Raw genomic sequence first — 18,823 nt, 5'->3', positions numbered from 1 at the left:
TGTAATCACGTAATAAGTGTTGTAAACAAAGAAGAAAATCATCGGCTTTTACATACACTTTTTTGGAGCTTAAAATAGCTGGGCCCAAAAAAATTTGGGCTGGTCCAGACCGTTACCCGTGCATATATCCATCTAAATTAAAATTAATAAAATAGGAGTTTATAATACCCAGTTTAAAACCTAATCAGAAATAACGGCTACTCTTCAATACCCGCGAAGAAGAAAGAAGAGAAGGATAACGAGAAAGAGAGAGTCGCTGAGAAATGAAGTTGTAACGGCTATTTTTCCAGCGCCTAAATCCTGAAGCCATTTAAAAATGCCTGCAACTCTCGCTCACAGCTCTTACCTCTACAAGTCCACCGCACCGCCAAGCCTTTTGCGAAAACGAGCCGCCGAGCCCAAAGCCAACCAAAACTCCGACCAGCCAAAATTTCCTAAGGGGGTTCGTAGTATCAGAAAACAATCAAAGAATTCAAACACCTGCGAAGTCCAAAACTATGCGCTCAAACAGGCACTTCGTGAGCATGTTGAATCTGGGTGCATGGAGGATGCACTCTGGGTGTTTGAGAAAATGAACCATTTGGATACATATTACTGGAATGTGATGATTAGAGGTCTCACTGATAATGGGTTGTTTCAAGAGGCGATTGATTTTTATCATAGGATGCAGAGCGAAGGTGTTCGAGCCGATAATTTTACCTACCCATTTGTAATCAAAGCGTGTGGTGGATTGTCATCGTTGGCTGAAGGCCAAAAGGTTCATGGCAAGTTGTTTAAAGTTGGGTTGGATTCGGATGTTTACGTGGGGAACGCGCTTTGTGCTGTGTATGCAAAACTTGGTTGCATAGAGTATGCAGAGAGAGTGTTTGAAGAAATGCCTGTTAAAGACATAGTTTCTTGGAATTCTATGATTGGTGGGTATGTTTCTGTTGGGGATGGTTGGAGCTCATTGGTGTGTTTGCAAGAAATGCAGGTGCTTGGGATGAATCCTGATAGATTCAGTACGATTGGCGCTCTTAATGCTTGTGCTATTGAGTTTTTTCTCCAAACTGGGAAGGAAATACATTGCCAGGTGCTTAAATGTATGCTTGAATTGGATATCATGGTTCAGACCTCGCTTATTGACATGTACCACAAATGTGGTAGAGTGGACTATTCAGAGAGGTTGTTTCATGAGATTTCTACCAAGAATGTTGTGGTTTGGAATGCAATGATACATGGATATACTCTAAATGCTTGTCCATTTGAGTCACTTTCTTGTTTGAAAAAGATGCAACAGGCTGATAAATTGAATCCTGATGCTATCACAACGATAAATTTGCTCCCTTCATGCACCCAAGTAGGAGCCCTATTGGAGGGTAAATCTGTCCATGGTTATGCCGTTAGACGAGGGTTTCTTCCTCATATCATCTTGGAAACTGCTCTGATTGATCTGTATGGTGCCTGTGGCAGGATGAAATCAGCAGAGCGTATATTTGGTCAGCTGGCTGAAAAGAATTTGATATCATGGAATAGCATGATTTCTGCATATGTACAGAGTGGACAGAACAAGGATGCCTTGGAACTATTTTGGGACCTCTTGAGTAAACATCTTGAACCGGATGCAATTACAATTTCAAGCATCATACCTGCCTATTCTGAAGTAGCATCACTAGGGGAGCGGAAGCAAATGCATGGCTATATCTCAAAGTTGGAGCACAATTCAAATACCTTCATCTCAAACGCTACTGCTTACATGTATGCAAAATGTGGGAATCTAGAGACTGCACAAGAAATTTTTGATAGGATGATATCCAGGGATGTTAGTTCATGGAACACTATCATTATGGCTCATGCCATTCACGGGTTCGGGACAAAATCCATTGACTTGTTCTCCAAAATGAGAGACGAGGGCATTCAACCTAATGAGAGCACCTTTGTTTCCTTGTTAACAGCTTGCAGCGTCTCAGGCATAGTCAACGAGGGTTGGAAATACTTTAACTCGATGAAACTGGACTATGGTATTGATCCTGGAATAGAGCATTATGGTTGTATGATTGATCTTCTTGGTCGAAAAGGCAATCTTGACCAGGCCAAGATTTTTATCGAGGAGATGTCATTGGTGCCCACAGCAAGAATTTGGGGATCATTACTTACTGCAAGTAGAAACAACAGAAACATAGAATTAGCTGAACTTGCTGCTGAGCGCATTTTAGCCTTGGAACACGATAACACCGGATGTTATGTCTTGCTTTCGAATATGTATGCTGAAGCTGGGAGGTGGGAAGATGTCGAACGGATAAAATCTCTTATGAGGCAAAGAGGACTGGAGAAAACTGTTGGATGCAGCTTTGTTGAGACCAATTGTAGGCTTTACAGATTCATCAACCAAGACAGGTCCCACGTCGAACCTAACACGATATACGCTGTTTTAGATATAATTTTGAGGAAGATAGGGGAAGACAAATATGTTCATAGCATCACCAAGTTCAGGCCGTTGGATTTGAAGAGAAAGAGAGCAAGTTCTGCAGCGAGTCACAGTGTAATATTGGCAATTTGTTTCGGGTTGATCTCCACAAAACTCAGAAGCCCTGTTGTTGTTAGGAAAAACACGAGGATCTGTGATGATTGCCATATTGCTGCAAAGAAGATTTCAGAGATGACCAAGAGAGAGATAGTTGTAGGGGATTCTAAGGTCTTTCACCACTTCATAGACGGGAGTTGCTCTTGTGGTGATTATTGGTAACTTTTGACTAGTTTTATAGAAAGTTGGTGTATATACTCTATATTGTCAAAACTGGATGAAACATCAGGAATTGTTGAGGAAAATATATATATATATATATATATCCGCCGACGGGAGTCGAACTCGGATTAATCGACAATCCTTTTTAAGTTGTGCAACAGCGGATTAGATGTAAAAATTGTTGGGGAAAAAAAAATTTCATTCCGCCGCCAGGAGTCGAACCCGGATTAATCAACAATCCTTTTAAGTTGTGCTACAGCGGATTCTATGTTAGACAGACAAGTAAAACTATATATAAACTAATGTAAAACTAAAGACCCGTGCATAGAGAGGGCACCCACTGGTGTTAGGAGGGTTTTCTAGGCCCGAATTTTGTTTCTGCTAGTTGTTTTCGTTTGGGCTTCGGCCTATGTAACCAAAAAGAAAAATTAAAAAGGTGTAAGGTATTTCAAAAATCGGATTATTAAATTGATATATATATAAATTTCTCTCAACATAAAGAAAAATATTATCATATGAAGAGTTAGTCAATGCAAAATGATAAAGAGGGAAAATACTAGATATACCACATTTATATATCATATTATGTACCAACTTTCTAATAGAGGTGGGGTCAACTGTATTGGTGGGCTCCACCTCTATTAAAAAGGCGATACACAATATAGTATATAAATGTGGTATATCTAGCATTACTCTATAAAGAAATATAAAATTAGCTATACAAAATAAATCTACAAAGTCAGTACCTTTTTTTGTACTCTATTTTTCTATTTTCTTTCATTGTAACCAAAAAAGAATATAAAATATTTGTACCGAACAAGATGTCCACTTCAAACTGACTTTATAATAGTGAAATTGTTGGACAACATAAACGTTTTTTCCTTCTATTTTGATGTAACATCTCCTTTGATGACGTATGTGCTTCCCTCATGAGAAGATTAGCACTTAAGTAATCTATATATATATATATATATATATAACAAAAGGCAAACATTCAAAATATTAAAAAAAATACCCTTGGTTAATGCAAACATTAAAAATTAAAGTTATTAATTAAATAAGGATAATATGGTAAATTCACATTTTTTTTCATATTAAAAAAATTAAAATTAAAAACCAAATCCGATAATAAGCCAGACTTCAATGGAACATAATTACTTATGCTATCTTTTCTTAATTTCAAAAATAAAATAAAAAATAAAATCAATTGGCACGTATGTGCCAAGGGCCAATGTCCTATTAAAGATAAAATCCTAATCATAATACTAATGACTGTGCTCCCAAAACGTCGTAGTCATGGTCACATGAAGGAGTTGGCCTTAGGAATAATTTATTCGAAACATGTGAATACATACACCCACCAGTCTCTCTGAGCACATTTGATGTTGAAAATTTGCTACCACAACATTTTGAAGGTTTGCTTGGCCCCCAAATCTTAGTAGGATGCACATGCATTGCATAATTATTATTGGACCAAAAGTTTACCTTATTTCATACATTAACAGTACGTCAATGCATAACATTTTCAAGGTTGCTTGACCCCAAATCTTAGTAGAATGTTGCACATGCATGTATACGTAGTAATGGACTAAAAATTCACCCTATAAATATGTAATTCTACCCGTTAAATATAGACATTGAATATTATGTTGTATTGAGATCAATTAAATTTGAAGAAAATTGAGTAGAAGTGAGCTTTGCTCAACACGTGATGTGATGTCTTTAAAAGATATGAATATTCTATATAGAGAATCTTGAGTCCCATATTGGAAAACTAAATAAAGTTCTTTAGTGTTTATAAGTGTGGGTCTTCCCACACCAACTAGGTGAAAGACAAGTCTAGTGAAGTTTGAATTAGGGCTTAGCTAATTTAAGGTAAAGCCCAATTTTCATTTCACTAGGCCCATCTTACATCTACCTTTACCCTTTATGATTAACGGTATTCTATTTGTGTATTCATTATACACATGAAACAAGTTTTTTATTTAATTTTTGTTGATGAGAAACAAGATTTTATTAATATCTGAGCAAAATGTTTTTTATTTAATTTTTGCTGATGAGAAACAAGATTTATTAATATCTAAGCAAATTACAACTTAAGGGGACAAAGGTAGTGAAGAAGAACAAGAAAACTCATAATATCCAAATTGGCTCTTCTTTCTTTGACAATTCACAAAAGCTCAGCGAATGAGAATAGGGTTAAAAACAAGGGTAAAATATATTGGTTTCGAATTGACGTACACTTAAGGGCGGAATTAGGAATTTTTCAACGGGTAGGCTAGCTAAAGTTATTAGCTAAAAATTTAATTATTATTTTTTTTGGTACTTACAATTTCTATAGTCTTTCTAGAAATAAAAGTAAACAATAAATCATATAAACCAAGCTAGTTCATAGCTCCATAAACTAATTTTCAATAAGTTTTAACATAAACCAAATAGGGTTTAACTCCATACTGGATTGAACATCTAAGGCTTTTTACCTAGATTGACCATAGGTTCCTTCATGCATTCATATCATACATGAAAAGTTGTTTTATGTAAAAATATTGACTATGTATGAAAAATGGGTTTTCGGAATAATCATTTCCTCAAAATAATTTTTGCGACTTTTATTCCTCACACATCAAATAAGAAAACTTAATTTTATGAGATTTTAGTATGAAGTATATATTGACTTAATGAGCCATCATTTTTAGCATAAATTTCATTTTGCACTAAAATCGATTTTTCATATTTTGATTTGGTGGGAATTTGATTTTCTAGTATTTTTATTTGAATCCAAATGGAGGGTACTTCATTATTTACATTGTAAACTTAAGTAAATAGAGTAATATAAAAATAAATAAAAGTAAAATGACAAAGATATTTTTATATACTTTTTTCTTAAAAAACCACACTGGGCTACAACCCACTGTAGCCCTTAGTGTGGTTCCGCCCTTGCGTACACCCTAAGTTAAATATATTGTTATAAATTATGAACAAACTACATGTAGTTTAATGAAGAACAAGGGTGTCATTTAGATATGAATTATGAATTTAGATTGATAATTCAAGTTTGACATCGAGTTAAGAATTCAGACCAATAAGAGTTGAACTCATCCTTTAAATCGATTAGACTATTCATCGCCCAAATCTTGAGGGTTAAACACTAAACTTGGATAATTAAAATTTAAAAAAAAAAAAAAAGGCACAAAACTCATTCCGAAAAAAACCTTCAAAATATACAATTCCACAAGAATATTTCTCTCAAATAATTTTTTATTAACAAAAAATAATAATTTAAATTCTCTTCCACGAATCAATCATGTGTTCGGCGATTAATAAATCGAACACAATGTATACCTATTCACAACTCACCCACCACCCAAATTAAAAAAATAAAAAAATGTAAAAAACATTCTATACATAAAAGTCTCACTCACTCACTCTCTGTACTGTCTACCAGTCAAAGTCAACACTTTGACTTTCCAAAAATGCCCCTGCCCCTCTGTTCAGTCAACCTTCACGTACTCGTCGTCGTCCTCTTCATCATCCTCATCCTCCTCATCCCCAATCTCGCACCCATTCCTACAGACGCCCCCAAACACATCCCTAACTCCACTCAAAACGACGTCGCCGAGCCACGCGAAGCACCCGACCCCGTTCGCGCCTTCGCAGAGGCACTTCTCCCTGAGCATCCGCAACAGCCCCTTGTCCCCGACCTCGGGCGGCGTGGACATCGGCTGCAGGTAAGCCAAAGCCGCGTGCTTTACGAGCGGGTTCTTGATCGGAATCTCGTGCCAGCTGGAATTCTGCGTCGGCGACATGATCGTCGGAGGCGACGCCGGCAACAGGTCCTTGAGGCTGGTGTAGGTCACGGTCTGTATCGTTATCATCTCAATATCGGAGATCTCGATTTCGCCGAAGCCGTTGGGCAGGAGAAAGCTCGGAGAATGGGAATGGTGATTGGAATTGGGGTTAGGGTTAGGGTTTTTAATCGCGGAGATCTCCATATGGGATTGGGGATCTCCGTCGTTGATTTTGATTCGGAGAAGTGATTAGAGTGAAAGACTGATTTTTCTCAGAGAGAGTTTGCGAAGCGGGAGAAGAGGAGTGGTTTTTAGGCACTGAGGGGATTGTGCACGCGCTTAATTAGCGCGTGGGGGGGTCCACAGATTGTTTTGGTGGGCCATGTGAGAGTGCTGAATCCATTTGGGAGCACCACGTGTAAAAACTAGTATTGGACTGAATCAGTTTGTTTTGTTTTTTGGCGGGGGTGACTATTGATTAAGCTTGGTTATTCATATGGATGACTAATTACTAGTATGAACACAAGTGGATATTCTTCTTCTTAATTTTTAGATTTATATTAGGTCAACCAACTCTCTTTCTAGGTTCCATACAAGGATTGACAGATTGCCACCGATTTTTATTTTCTAATACACCCGAAAATTACGCCTTAACATAAAATTTTATAGTTAGAATATAATTTATAAATTGGCGATGTCATGAATTTATATTTTTCATATTAAAATTTAAATTTGAATTTGATAATAGTATGAATTTTATTCGATATGAAGACGTTTTTAGCCGTCAATTGGTGGGATTACATTTTTATAGTAGGATTTAGATTTGCGAATATAGTTATACTTGTTCGTATAAGATACAAAACGAAAACCCTATCGTGGATGTATTCGTGTGTTGAAAGTTTTTATCAAGTATGCACAATATATTATGATAACTTTGACACATAAAATGCTATTCAGTTCAATACAATATTTGCAAAATAAATCAACTTGTCTGGGTCTTTTGGTTGCATGGTAACCTATAGGGTCGGCCTTGAGCGTGTGCTAACTAGTTATGCGCTCAAACAACCATGAACCCAAAATTCTAAATGGCTCACCAAATTAATTTAAATATTTGGTCCACTAAATTTGATTAGCTTATTTGGTGATAAAGCCCATGGTGGGTGATATGATAAGCCTGCTTGGATAGCTCAAAGTGTGACTCACCCTAGTGAGAAGTGGACAAATAAGAAAGGGTTTGTGTTTTTATTATCAACAAGAGAAGATGAATCGAAGTCTAAATCTCCTCTAACTTTGAAAAGAGAAGTATCACTAAATTAAGAATTAATTGATAAAAAAATTACGTACTGTTGATTTCAAATGAGGATGTTTTATTTCGTGGTGTGGATAGAGTATAACCAAAACAAATATGGCTACTAAGATGGTGCTTTTGGTTGGCAAATAGAACATAATGGGAGAATAAGAATAAGAATGGGAATGGGGATAGAAACAGTTTTGTTGGTTGAAAATGAGAATCAAAATATGGAAATTAATTTCATTGTTTGATTAACTATCATAATGGAATCGAAAATGTAAATTATCTCAAGTCTCCGGAATATGAAGTCCAAAGTTTGAGGTCTGGAAGTTAGGGCAATAGCGTACTTATAATCCCCATTGTATTGGGCCATTCTCTTTTGACCATTACCATTTGAAGTATGGGCTGTGTTACAATTTGTTACCAACAGAGAAATTGCATCAATTCAAATTTTGTTTAAACAAATTGTGAACGATTCATACGTAATCTTTTTAAAGAGTATTCTGATATTCAAGATATCGATACAAATTCTTTTTAAAGGATCAAAATGGATTACTTGAAATCCAAATATATATATGTTCTCACACAATTACAAACTTTTGTGCACTCTTAACATATGTGGAAACCATTAATTCTAAACATTAACTAACATTCCTAAACTAGAAATACCACAATCTAAAAATATTTTTGTTGCCAAAGTTAAATGGAGGAGAAAACTAACCCGCACGAGTACTCGTAGACACACCAAAAATCTCGACAAATCCAACCAACAATCCATAATTTCAACCCAACACTACAAAATTGTTTTTGATTATCTATTACAATTTACATCTAAAACAACCTTTGGCATCGCTAAAACAACTCTCATGCACGCTCAAATCAGATCTTTGTTTTTCTTTTTCTCCAAGTGCGTCGGCAATGCAAAACTCTCGTCACTCAGAGGCTGAAGCAGACTCGTGGGTGGACGCTGAGATAGACGCGTGGTGGTGGACACAAAGAGAGTCACTTCGCTAACATTACGACGCATCGGTAGCACCGCAAATCCACAGTAGTCTGTCAGTTTATCTCTTCCTTTTCATGGTTAGCTTCTTCTTCTTCATTTTACTCGTTTGCTTTTTACATTTGCTTTACTTTTCTTATGTACAGGAAACCCTTTTGGGTTCTTTTTGGTTCCTTTACTGAATTTTCTTGAAATCGGTCACGGATCGTTAAGCCAAAAAAGAGGTACTTTTTTGGGTTTCTTTTGATTGATTCCTTGAACCCTTTGTTGATTTGGAATTGGCTCAATTGGAAGGTAGATTTGGTTTTTATGGCTGTTTTGAGAGAACCCACATTGCTATTTGGTTTATCTGATCAATTTGTGTTGCTAGTTTTAGTGGGTATTTTGTGTTTGTGTTTCTTGTGCCGATTTGCCTGTATTTTTTGTGTGGTTATAAATTCATATCTTGATTTGAGATGATTCCTTTGTGATTTGCGTAAAGAATCTTACTTTGGTTGCATGACAAAGACTGAACAAACATTTGATCTTCTGCCCAATAAATACGATTCTGAAATGGTAAAGGAGTATGCTTTCTGTAGAGTTTTGTTAAATTTTTTAAGAGAAGTTCAATGAAATACTCCTGGTTAGGTGTGCACGGATTGGTTAGGGTTTGATTGGGAAAGTTGTTGGTTTTGAATTGAAAATTTATGCTACGCAATTTAATAGCTTGCTGATTACTAGGAACAAAGTAAGCTTCTTATCATAGTGGTTAGTGAATTGAATTGGTTTTCTCTTTGATGGGTACCCTTATACTGTAATTTTCTGTTCCTTTTCCAATTTGAACTTGCCAAATCTTGAAAACCGTGCTTTTCTATTGTTGAATGCAGAAACATAGAAACTCACTTGCAAAGCAAAGTAATGCTAAAATGTTGGACAACAATATTCCTGAGTATGTTGGTTTGGGGGAAGGGTCCTCTCACAACTTGCAGAAGTACCAGAAGGTTTCAGTTATACCTCTTGTATTCTTGATCTTCTATGAAGTCTCGGGAGGGCCATTTGGCATCGAAGACAGTGTCCAGGCAGCCGGCCCCCTTTTAGCCCTTCTTGGTTTTCTGGTTTTTGCAATCATATGGAGTGTTCCAGAGGCCTTGATAACTGCAGAAATGGGTACTATGTTCCCTGAGAATGGAGGGTATGTTGTTTGGGTCTCATCAGCTTTGGGTCCATATTGGGGCTTTCAGCAAGGTTGGATGAAATGGCTTAGTGGGGTAATTGATAATGCTCTATACCCTGTTCTGTTTCTGGACTATTTGAAATCAGCAATTCCAGCTTTGGAAAGTGGTCTCCCAAGGACAATTGCAGTGTTGGTTTTGACTGCGATTCTCACTTACATGAACTACAGGGGTTTAACAATAGTGGGTTGGGCTGCTATCTTGCTGGGGGTGTTTTCACTTCTTCCTTTCATATTCATGGGATTTATAGCAATCCCCAAGCTAAATCCTTCCAGGTGGTTTTTGGTAAATCTGGACAGCGTAAATTGGACTTTGTATTTGAACACTCTGTTCTGGAATCTTAATTACTGGGATTCCATTAGTACTCTATCAGGGGAGGTGGAAAACCCCGCTACAACTCTTCCGAAAGCTCTCTTTTATGCTCTTATCTTGGTTGTGTTTGGATACATTTTCCCCCTTCTGATCGGTACTGGAGCTGTTCCAGTTGATCGTGATCTGTGGTCTGATGGTTATTTCGCAGACATTGCTAAAATGCTTGGAGGTGTATGGTTACGATTCTGGGTCCTAGCAGCATCTGCATTGTCAAACATGGGTATGTTTGTGGCTGAAATGAGCAGCGACTCCTTTCAACTTCTGGGTATGGCAGAACGTGGGATGCTTCCTTCAATCTTTGCCAAAAGATCTCGTCATGGTACTCCTCTTGTTGGAATTTTATTCTCTGCATCGGGCGTTATTTTGCTCTCGTGGTTGAGCTTCCAAGAGATCGTAGCCGCGGAGAACTACTTGTATTGCTTCGGAATGATTATGGAATTCATTGCATTTGTGAAGTTGAGGATGAAACACCCAGCTGCATCGCGGCCGTTTAAGATACCTGTTGGTACTGCCGGAGCGATTTTGATCTGCATTCCTCCGACACTGTTAATTTTTGTAGTTTTAGCTCTTGCTTCTCCAAAGGTGATGGCTATAAGCATCTCTGCTGTGATCATTGGGCTTGTTCTGCAGCCTTGTGTTGAGTACACAAAAAGAAAGAGATGGTTTAATTTCTCCATGAATTCTGACCTTCCAGATATCCATGCTCCAGATCATCAGTGTAACGAACCTTGGATTTCATGAATTCTAGTAGCCATCTTGGTATTTTGACATTGTTAGTTGTCTCTGAACAGTGAATCCTAGTTTTTTTTTTTGTCCTTTTACTTAATTCTTGAAATCTGTCTCATGCATACATTGTGCATAAAAAAAAATGTGGTTTTTCTATGATTTGAACATTGATAAGGGTGAGAAAACCAATGAGCCGAAATTTGATCACCATTGCCGTCACCACTTGAACATCTCTCAGTCTTTATGGTCAAGAGAGACGATAAGCTCTCTAGGATTTTAAGATAGTTTATTCTTGGTTCTGGTTTGTCTTGTTTTTTGAGTTACGTGACACATATTCCATTTCTTTGGACCAGAGCTTAAGCTCACACATTAATTGGCAGGTTTTATATCTTATGGTGCTTCTTATGCTTGCTCAATTCTTCAATTAAAATATATAAAAAAACTATTTTGCCGTGCAAATAATAGGCCCCTAAAAAAAAACTCAATCTTGCATCAAAACAAACAAACTTGTGACATATTTTTGGGGTCGAAGTTTGGAAGGGAAATGGGAAGTGTTATTGGGATTCAGACTTGAGACCACTGAACCCAGGGGCGGATGCACCAAGGGACAAGAGGGGTCAATTGACCCCTTGGCATGTCGGCGTTTGCTGTGGAGGTCGCAGGAGAACAGTTGCAGACCCCTTGGCCAGCAGCTTGTTGACCCCTTGGATGTACTGAACGTGCTCGATGAAAGTCCCCAAAGACAGAGAGAGAGGTTGGTTGATGGGTTACCGCGATGGTAACGGGTGTGTGAGTTTTAATTTTGGATAGAGAGAGAAAGAAAAGGAAAGACAAGGTAGAGCAGATCAAAAGGAATTTGTGTTGCAACCCAGAGGAGCAAAAGAGTCACTGGAAGAAAGCCACAGACAGAGAGTTCGACTGCAGAGAGGGAAAAAAGAGAGTATCTTTGATTCGTGTTGTGTCGTGAGCTAGTCTTTTTTTTTTTTTTTAAATAATAATTACTGAAGGCCTATTTTGCTTTGAAAACAGCCCTTCTTGTGGCTGGGCGCATTGGGTTAGATTATTTAAAAATTAATTCATATCCTCCTCCTCAGAAGTCCAATGGGTTAATTAACATAAAGTGGCAGGCTCCACCTTTGGACTGGATTAAAGTGAATTTTGATGGTTCGGTGTCTGGTAATTTGGCTGCAACTGATTTTGTAATTTATGATTGGAATGGTAATATTCGGTTAATTGGCGCTAAAAACTCAGGTCAAGTATCAATTACAGTTGTGGAGTGTTTAGCTCTTCGGGATGGCCTAACCCATGCTATTCTTTATATAAAAAAATGATATTCTCTTTTAGATGAGACATAAACAAAAGTGCCTAAAATTATTGAAAAATAAATGATTTATGAAACTATAATGCAAAGTTTTTAATAAAGAACTCATCGTGTACAATTGAAATTTGGATGGAAACTATTTTTCTGTTTTTCTAGTGTTATTTTCTTCTAAAAAAATTTCGAAGTTTTTAAGCAGTGACCCCTTGGTTCGAGAATCCTGGATCCGCCACTGACTGAACCCATTGGTGATTTGACAATTATCGTCCTCATCAAAAAAGCGATTATCCCATTGCTTAATAACTCAGGTTCTGCGCATTTTCTCTAATGAAATGCCAACCCAATGAACAATTTTGATGGTTTTTGTGATGGGAGCTTCTATAATGAGGGGCTATGTTGAGGGATTACAATAAGGGGTTTCAATCCAACAGTCCAATAATAACTTTACACTGGATCGAACAGCTATTAAGGACCCACTCATTATAACCCCTTACAAAAACCCCTCATTCTAGCCTGGCCTTTTTGTGATATGCTTGCCAAACAGTCCCTTGGAAAGTGCCTACTAAGTGAGGCTTGCATTTTACAATTTGGGCCCCCCCACTCAAAATCGGAGGCCGATAGGTTGGTGAGGCACATGCAAGCTGAACCTGACTAATATTTATGACATGTTGTCATGTTTCTAACATCCTCTCTTATGAGTTGCCACAAGCTGTTATGTCTGCAACTTACAAAAACCAGGCAAAATCCACGTGGCACTCACACAGATGAGGAGCAAGAACAAAGAAAGATGTATTTGCTTTCAACCTTACTTCACCAGCTAATTCGGTTTCTGTTAAAATTGCAGTCTTTGCTATTGAACGGATATTACAACACTTTCTTGTCTATATAACACCGCTGGCTTTTTGGCCTTTATGGTAGAATTAAGAGCCAAAACAAGTAAAAAACAGATCTATAGGAAATAGCAAAGTGTTCTCTGTTTCAGCAGCTAGTGGAAAAATAATGACCAATTACACACTTTCATAAACAATATGAGGCTCATAAAGTGCATAGGCTGATAGAGGGAGAAAAAGCTTAGAAGAAAAAGAGAGGGAGAGAGAAGAAAAATGGGTGTTCAAAACAACACACCAAGAGCTTCACCAAGGAGAAAATCTACTACCCTTCAACACCTCTTTGATCTTGATTCAAAGACTGAAACTGGTATTAATGGAAAGAAGATTGGCACCACCAATATTGGGTGTTCTTCTTCCAACTTGGAAAATGAGGAAATTCTTTCTTCTATTTCCTTTTGCACCTTTGTCTTCACCTTCACTGATCCAAGTGAATGTGCTACACAACAAGAACTCAAAAGGAACAAGCTTTTGCAGCTTCTGTCTGTGGTAAAATCCTCAAAGAAGCCTCTGCATGATCAAGTTATGTCATCTCTCATTTCTATGATATCTTTGAACCTCTTTAGGCCTCTCCCTCCTCCTTCCAATCCCTCCAATGCTGCAGAATTCCCTGATGATGAAGACCACATATCTACCTTTTCCCCATTATGGTCACACCTGCAGTTAGTTTATGACATCCTCATCCGGCTCGTGATCAACACAGATCCTAAGTTACTTAGAGGTTACATTGATAACCAATTTCTTGTCAATCTTCTTGCCTTGTTCCAATCAGAAGACCCGAGGGAACGTGATAGTTTGAAGAATGTGTACCACAGAATATATTCCAGATTCACATTCTACCGTTCGTTCATGAGGAAATCGATGAACGATGTGTTTTTGCACTATGTGTTTGAGACAGAGAGGCATTGTGGGATCAGAGAGTTGCTTGAGATATGGGGAAGCATCATCAATGGCTTTACAGTTCCACTAAAAGAAGAGCACAAGCTGTTCTTGATGAGGGTGCTTATTCCTTTTCACAAGACAAAGGGGATGCAAGCTTACCATAGGCAGCTGGCTTATTGCGTGTCTCAGTTTGTGCAGAAGGAGCCTGTGCTTGGTGGGATTGTTGTTAGAGGGATTTTGAGGTATTGGCCTGTGACTAATTGCCACAAGGAGGTTTTGCTGATTGGGGAATTGGAGGAATTGGTGGAGAATATTGACCCTGATCAATATAGGAAGTTAGCCCTGCCTTTATGTCTCCAGATAACAAGATGCTTGAACAGTTGGAACTCACAGGTACATGGTTTTTTCTTCTGTCTTGCCAACTTTCCAATCAGATATCAAGAATCCAAATCTATCTTCTTTTTCCTATGCTTTCTTAGCAAACAAACAGAACATCATTAACAAATCCATAAAAAATTGAATACCTATCATTTTTCCATGCTTGAACTGGTACAATTAAACTGTATGCTGATGGCTGCTAAGAATGAAAATTTTCCCTGTAAAAGCCTCTTGAAATCCTATTATGCTTTGAATTCATATTTAAGTTTTACATAGCTTTAGTTTTAGCTTTAGGGTCCTGCATTTATTGGTAAGTACTATAATCTTCTGCAATCTTCAAAATTCCATAGAGAATTCTGAAAGTACATGTCATATTGTTACCATCACGGTCTTAACAAGTGCTATATTTTGTTTTGTGTTGGATTTAGGTAGCGGAGCGAGCACTCTACGTTTGGAACAACGAGCAGTTCGTAAAGATGATATCGGTGGCAATGGAGGAAGTGTTTCCGGTTGTGGTTGAAGGAATGGAGAAGAACTTAAAGTGGCATTGGAGCAAAAGCGTCCGACAATTGACAGAAAACGTGAAGGTGATGCTAGAAGAAATAGATCCAGTTTTGCACTCCAAGTGCCTTGAAGAAATTGAGCTCAGAGAATCCAAAGCTCACCAAGCAGAAATCAAGAGGAAGGAGAAATGGGACAGAATAGAAATGGCAGCAGCCCAGCATCACAATCAGCATCAGTTCCTCCAACCACCACATTTCTTATGTGTTTCGCATTGAATTTAAAACTGAAATGTAGACAGAAGTCTCTGCTGGCTTTTGATTTTGGTTTCAAATTTCCATTATACAAGGCATAACTATAAGTAGTCTTCCTATTAATTATAAGCTTAATGGGGCATTTGGTAAGAAAAAAGATACAACTTTTCCCTTCCATATGAAACCAACCAACCCAGCACAAAATGCCAGCCAGACCAAGACACACACACACACACACACACACACACACACACACACACACATGCAAGTACATTTGTAACATATCAAACATTGTTTATCAACTACGGGTAGTTTGTTCTTGCCTAATTGTGTGACCAAAGTACAGTGGCGTAGCTAGACTTGGTATCTTGGGGGCCAACATCTTAAAAGCTTACCAAGAATTATACATAGTTTTGTAAGTTTCATGTGGACTTCAAAGACGTTTCTGAAACTTGGGGGTCACAACGATTTCAGGCCTATGGCTATGGCCTTGAAAGTACCTTATAATCGTTGATCAAGTCAGATCTTGTTAACATGTAGGATCTAATTTTGATTAGAGAATATTACTCTCTTAACTAAATAGGTGTACATTTCACTTATTTACATGATTTCAATATGGTGGCTTAGAAGGTACGGAAACATTGTATGACAAAGACATGTGAGATTATAGTTGTTAGTTACCTAACTCTTTTTAAACCAAGTGTTAGTGAAAGTGGACAAGGATCCTTTTTCTTGTAGTGAGGATTACAATGAAATGAAGTTGGAAAAGGCAGGCCGGCCACTTTGAAAAATTGAAGTTGAAATTCAACAATCCCTAAAGGAGGAAAACAAAAATAAAAAAACAAATCAATTGTCTGTCCTGTCACTTCAGGATTTTATTATAATTGTTAGTCTAACAGTTTTTATTTTTTCACATTTTGGATGTCCGAAATTCGAATCTCTCGTTTCTATATCAAACGAAAAAAAGGCCTAAAAATTGACCATTCATCTCTTGATTTTGAATGTCACCTAATTCTTGGGCGTACAGAAGTCATGTTGCACCTTGCTCAAACTTTAAGAAATGTGCCTAAAACAATACTTCAATTCTCTTTTGTTTTTTAGTCTAAAGATTTTCTTATGAATTCAACAGAGGAAGGGTAACAAGAAAATTACCAAATACTTTTGACAATGTGAGGATGGAACACATGATATTAACTCTAACCTTTCTCTTTTCCACTGTCACTTATCATCAGCAAAAGATACTTTGACATGCTAATATTTGGACAATTAATTTTTTTTTTTAATTCAACAACGGTAGTTAATGAGATTTGAACACAAAATCTCTTCCAATAAAATGAGGATTAGAGGTCACTAGACCAAATAATCATTGACATAAAACTATCCATTGATGTCAGGTGTTTAAGTAATAATCCACCTGATTCAAATGAACTATTTCACAAAAGATTTTGTTTTTCCCTCAGTAATCAATATTCAAAACGCTGCGCTTTGACTCGAGGCCAAACAAAACGGTGGCAGTGCGGCTGTCGTTGGTTTTCTCCCTTCGTCCTTCTCTATCTGTACGACTGTGCGCGCGCGCGAACCAAAGCGACCAGGCCGAGCAGGTGAGCACCACCACTTTTTTCTCACTTCGTATAGGACGCGACGGTGCGTTTTTGAAGTTGTGGGTAACTCGCAAAACTGCGGCCTTTCTTTTGTGCTTCATGAATTTATTGTATGTAAATAAATCCCAAGAAAAAAGAGAGTAAAAAAGAATGAATTTTTGATTGAAAAATGACTGAAAGTTGTTACATTTCATGGGATGCAGCTTCGTAGATTTATTTACAGAAGATTTTAGGTGGGTTGGGGCTGGCTAAGAATTTGCTAATGAAAATAAGACCCAATTGAAAATTTTAGGTGGGTTTTCTGAGTTGAAGGATAAGGGACTGAAATGATTTTGTTCCCACTTAAGCTGAACTATAATTGGCTTCTTCATTTGATTTATTTTGGGTTGGGATTGTCTATATAATAATATGTTGTTCATGGCTTCTTTATTTGATAATTGCTTCATTGTTTGAAACAGCTTGCACTATTGGTGTTTTATATATGTGTGTGTATAATTTCTCATGCTGTTCGGCTATTTTGACCTAGGATGAGGGCTGTTTCGCAGTCAGTGGCAAACTGTTCAGGTTACTATCCCCTCACTCTTCTCTTGGATATTACGTTATTGGAATTTTTACTCCATTTACATTTTCCATGTTGTGATGCTCAATTTTTTCTCAGTTTTTTCTCTACTCCATGGCAGGTTTGATTCATAATTCTGGTCATGCTAAACTGCCATTTGGAATTAGGAAATATAATGGGGCCAAAATTGATAATTACGATTCCATTTCAATGGCATCTAGAAGGGTAATTTTATCTTTTGTTTTAGAATTCATATTTTGTGTCCAATTATCTATTAGATGTTCGCTTATTCAGGATTAGGGTTTTGTTATTGCAGACTGTTAAAGGAGGGATTCAATATTTGCCTGCACGTCGTATTGGCACCATATGTGCTGCATCTGTGGGGAGGGATCATCGTCAATTGAGCTTTGATGATGATTTACCTCAGGATCCCTACTTTTTGAGTCTTGTCAAAGAAGCAGTGTGGTAATGGTCCCTCTCAAATCATAAAATTGTCAATTGGCCTTTGATAATTCGGATCCCCAGTTGGTGGACTTGCATAAGAATAACAGTTATATGTGATTAAGAGAGTGATGTTTTATGGTTTTTCTCCATTTTTAGGGGTTTGAGATCGTTATTCATTTTTCTGGTTGAGCAGCCTAGTCAGCTGAAGTACATTGAATGGCCAGGTTTCCGTAGCACGGTATGTGCAAAAACGTATAGTACACTATAAAGATGTAAAATTATGAATCCTGTGTTGTGAATTTGCAGAATTTTAAGTCAACTTGTGGATACTTATTTGGTCATTTTTCATGGGGTACAAATGCGATTACAATCTGAGGTGGTTTTATTGTTTCGTGCAGCTGAAGACTGCTACTCTGACTCTTGTTCTTGTGGCGCTACTCATTGTGGCACTTTCATCAACTGACTCTGCCCTCAGCTATCTGTTGGCTTTGATTCTCAGGCGAACCCCGTAATCAAAGATTAATACCAGAAGATGGAGCTCTGCTGTTAGATTCAAGCCCCTGCTAGTGATTACAGGCATAGTTAGAAATATCTGCCTCCATTTGAATGCATAACCCTCACTATTTTGTGTACTTTTGGCCCAAACTGCAGCATAATACCAAATGATGAAGAGTAGCTTTTCAGCTTAATCTTGTACTATATCGTGCTGCCCGTGGTTCGTTAAGACAGTCCTTTCCATATGCATGCGATGGCTAATTAAACCATTAGAAGCTAATTTATTTTGGTAACCACCCAGCCAAACAACCCCGACCATAAAAAAATTTCCAATCCCAATAACCAAAGCTGATCAGATGACGGATATAAGGTTACAGTTATGACTTTAAAT

General features: G+C 37.5%; 5 protein-coding genes across 6 annotated transcripts; 4 read left to right on the top strand and 1 right to left on the bottom strand.

The window, feature by feature from the left end:
* The first annotated feature begins 298 nt into the window (after positions 1 to 298).
* LOC117637732 (pentatricopeptide repeat-containing protein At4g35130, chloroplastic) lies at positions 299 to 2,725 on the top strand. The gene has a single exon (XM_034372716.1). It carries the CDS (start codon positions 317 to 319, stop codon positions 2,723 to 2,725), a length of 2,409 nt encoding a protein of 802 aa, XP_034228607.1. The 5' UTR covers positions 299 to 316.
* A 3,240-nt stretch (positions 2,726 to 5,965) lies between these two features.
* LOC117637881 lies at positions 5,966 to 7,022 on the bottom strand. Its single transcript, XM_034372928.1, has one exon. It carries the CDS (start codon positions 6,715 to 6,717, stop codon positions 6,217 to 6,219), a length of 501 nt encoding a protein of 166 aa, XP_034228819.1. The 5' UTR covers positions 6,718 to 7,022; the 3' UTR covers positions 5,966 to 6,216.
* A 1,426-nt stretch (positions 7,023 to 8,448) lies between these two features.
* LOC117638824 (probable polyamine transporter At1g31830) lies at positions 8,449 to 11,422 on the top strand. 2 transcript variants are annotated; one of them, XM_034373966.1, is made up of 3 exons: positions 8,449 to 8,859; positions 8,951 to 9,028; positions 9,671 to 11,422. In XM_034373966.1, the coding sequence occupies exon 3, from the start codon at positions 9,710 to 9,712 to the stop codon at positions 11,126 to 11,128; it is 1,419 nt and encodes a 472-aa protein (XP_034229857.1). In that variant the 5' UTR covers positions 8,449 to 8,859; positions 8,951 to 9,028; positions 9,671 to 9,709; the 3' UTR covers positions 11,129 to 11,422. The 2 variants fall into 2 exon arrangements, with proteins under 2 accessions (XP_034229857.1, XP_034229856.1); XM_034373965.1 differs by lacking the exon at positions 8,951 to 9,028 and having other exon boundaries at positions 8,531 to 8,884.
* A 2,085-nt stretch (positions 11,423 to 13,507) lies between these two features.
* On the top strand, positions 13,508 to 15,474 carry LOC117638140 (serine/threonine protein phosphatase 2A 57 kDa regulatory subunit B' beta isoform-like). The gene is made up of 2 exons (XM_034373248.1): positions 13,508 to 14,593; positions 15,007 to 15,474. The coding sequence occupies exons 1-2, from the start codon at positions 13,535 to 13,537 to the stop codon at positions 15,355 to 15,357; spliced, it is 1,410 nt and encodes a 469-aa protein (XP_034229139.1). The 5' UTR covers positions 13,508 to 13,534; the 3' UTR covers positions 15,358 to 15,474.
* A 1,333-nt stretch (positions 15,475 to 16,807) lies between these two features.
* On the top strand, positions 16,808 to 18,626 carry LOC117637619. The gene is made up of 6 exons (XM_034372550.1): positions 16,808 to 16,993; positions 17,461 to 17,498; positions 17,615 to 17,718; positions 17,810 to 17,958; positions 18,094 to 18,175; positions 18,336 to 18,626. The coding sequence occupies exons 2-6, from the start codon at positions 17,462 to 17,464 to the stop codon at positions 18,447 to 18,449; spliced, it is 486 nt and encodes a 161-aa protein (XP_034228441.1). The 5' UTR covers positions 16,808 to 16,993; position 17,461; the 3' UTR covers positions 18,450 to 18,626.
* The last annotated feature ends 197 nt before the right edge of the window (positions 18,627 to 18,823 follow it).

This window comes from Prunus dulcis, chromosome 8 (assembly GCF_902201215.1).
Source record: "Prunus dulcis chromosome 8, ALMONDv2, whole genome shotgun sequence".
Classification (NCBI taxonomy): domain Eukaryota; kingdom Viridiplantae; phylum Streptophyta; class Magnoliopsida; order Rosales; family Rosaceae; genus Prunus; species Prunus dulcis.
This window is presented reverse-complemented; position numbering and strand designations above follow the sequence as displayed.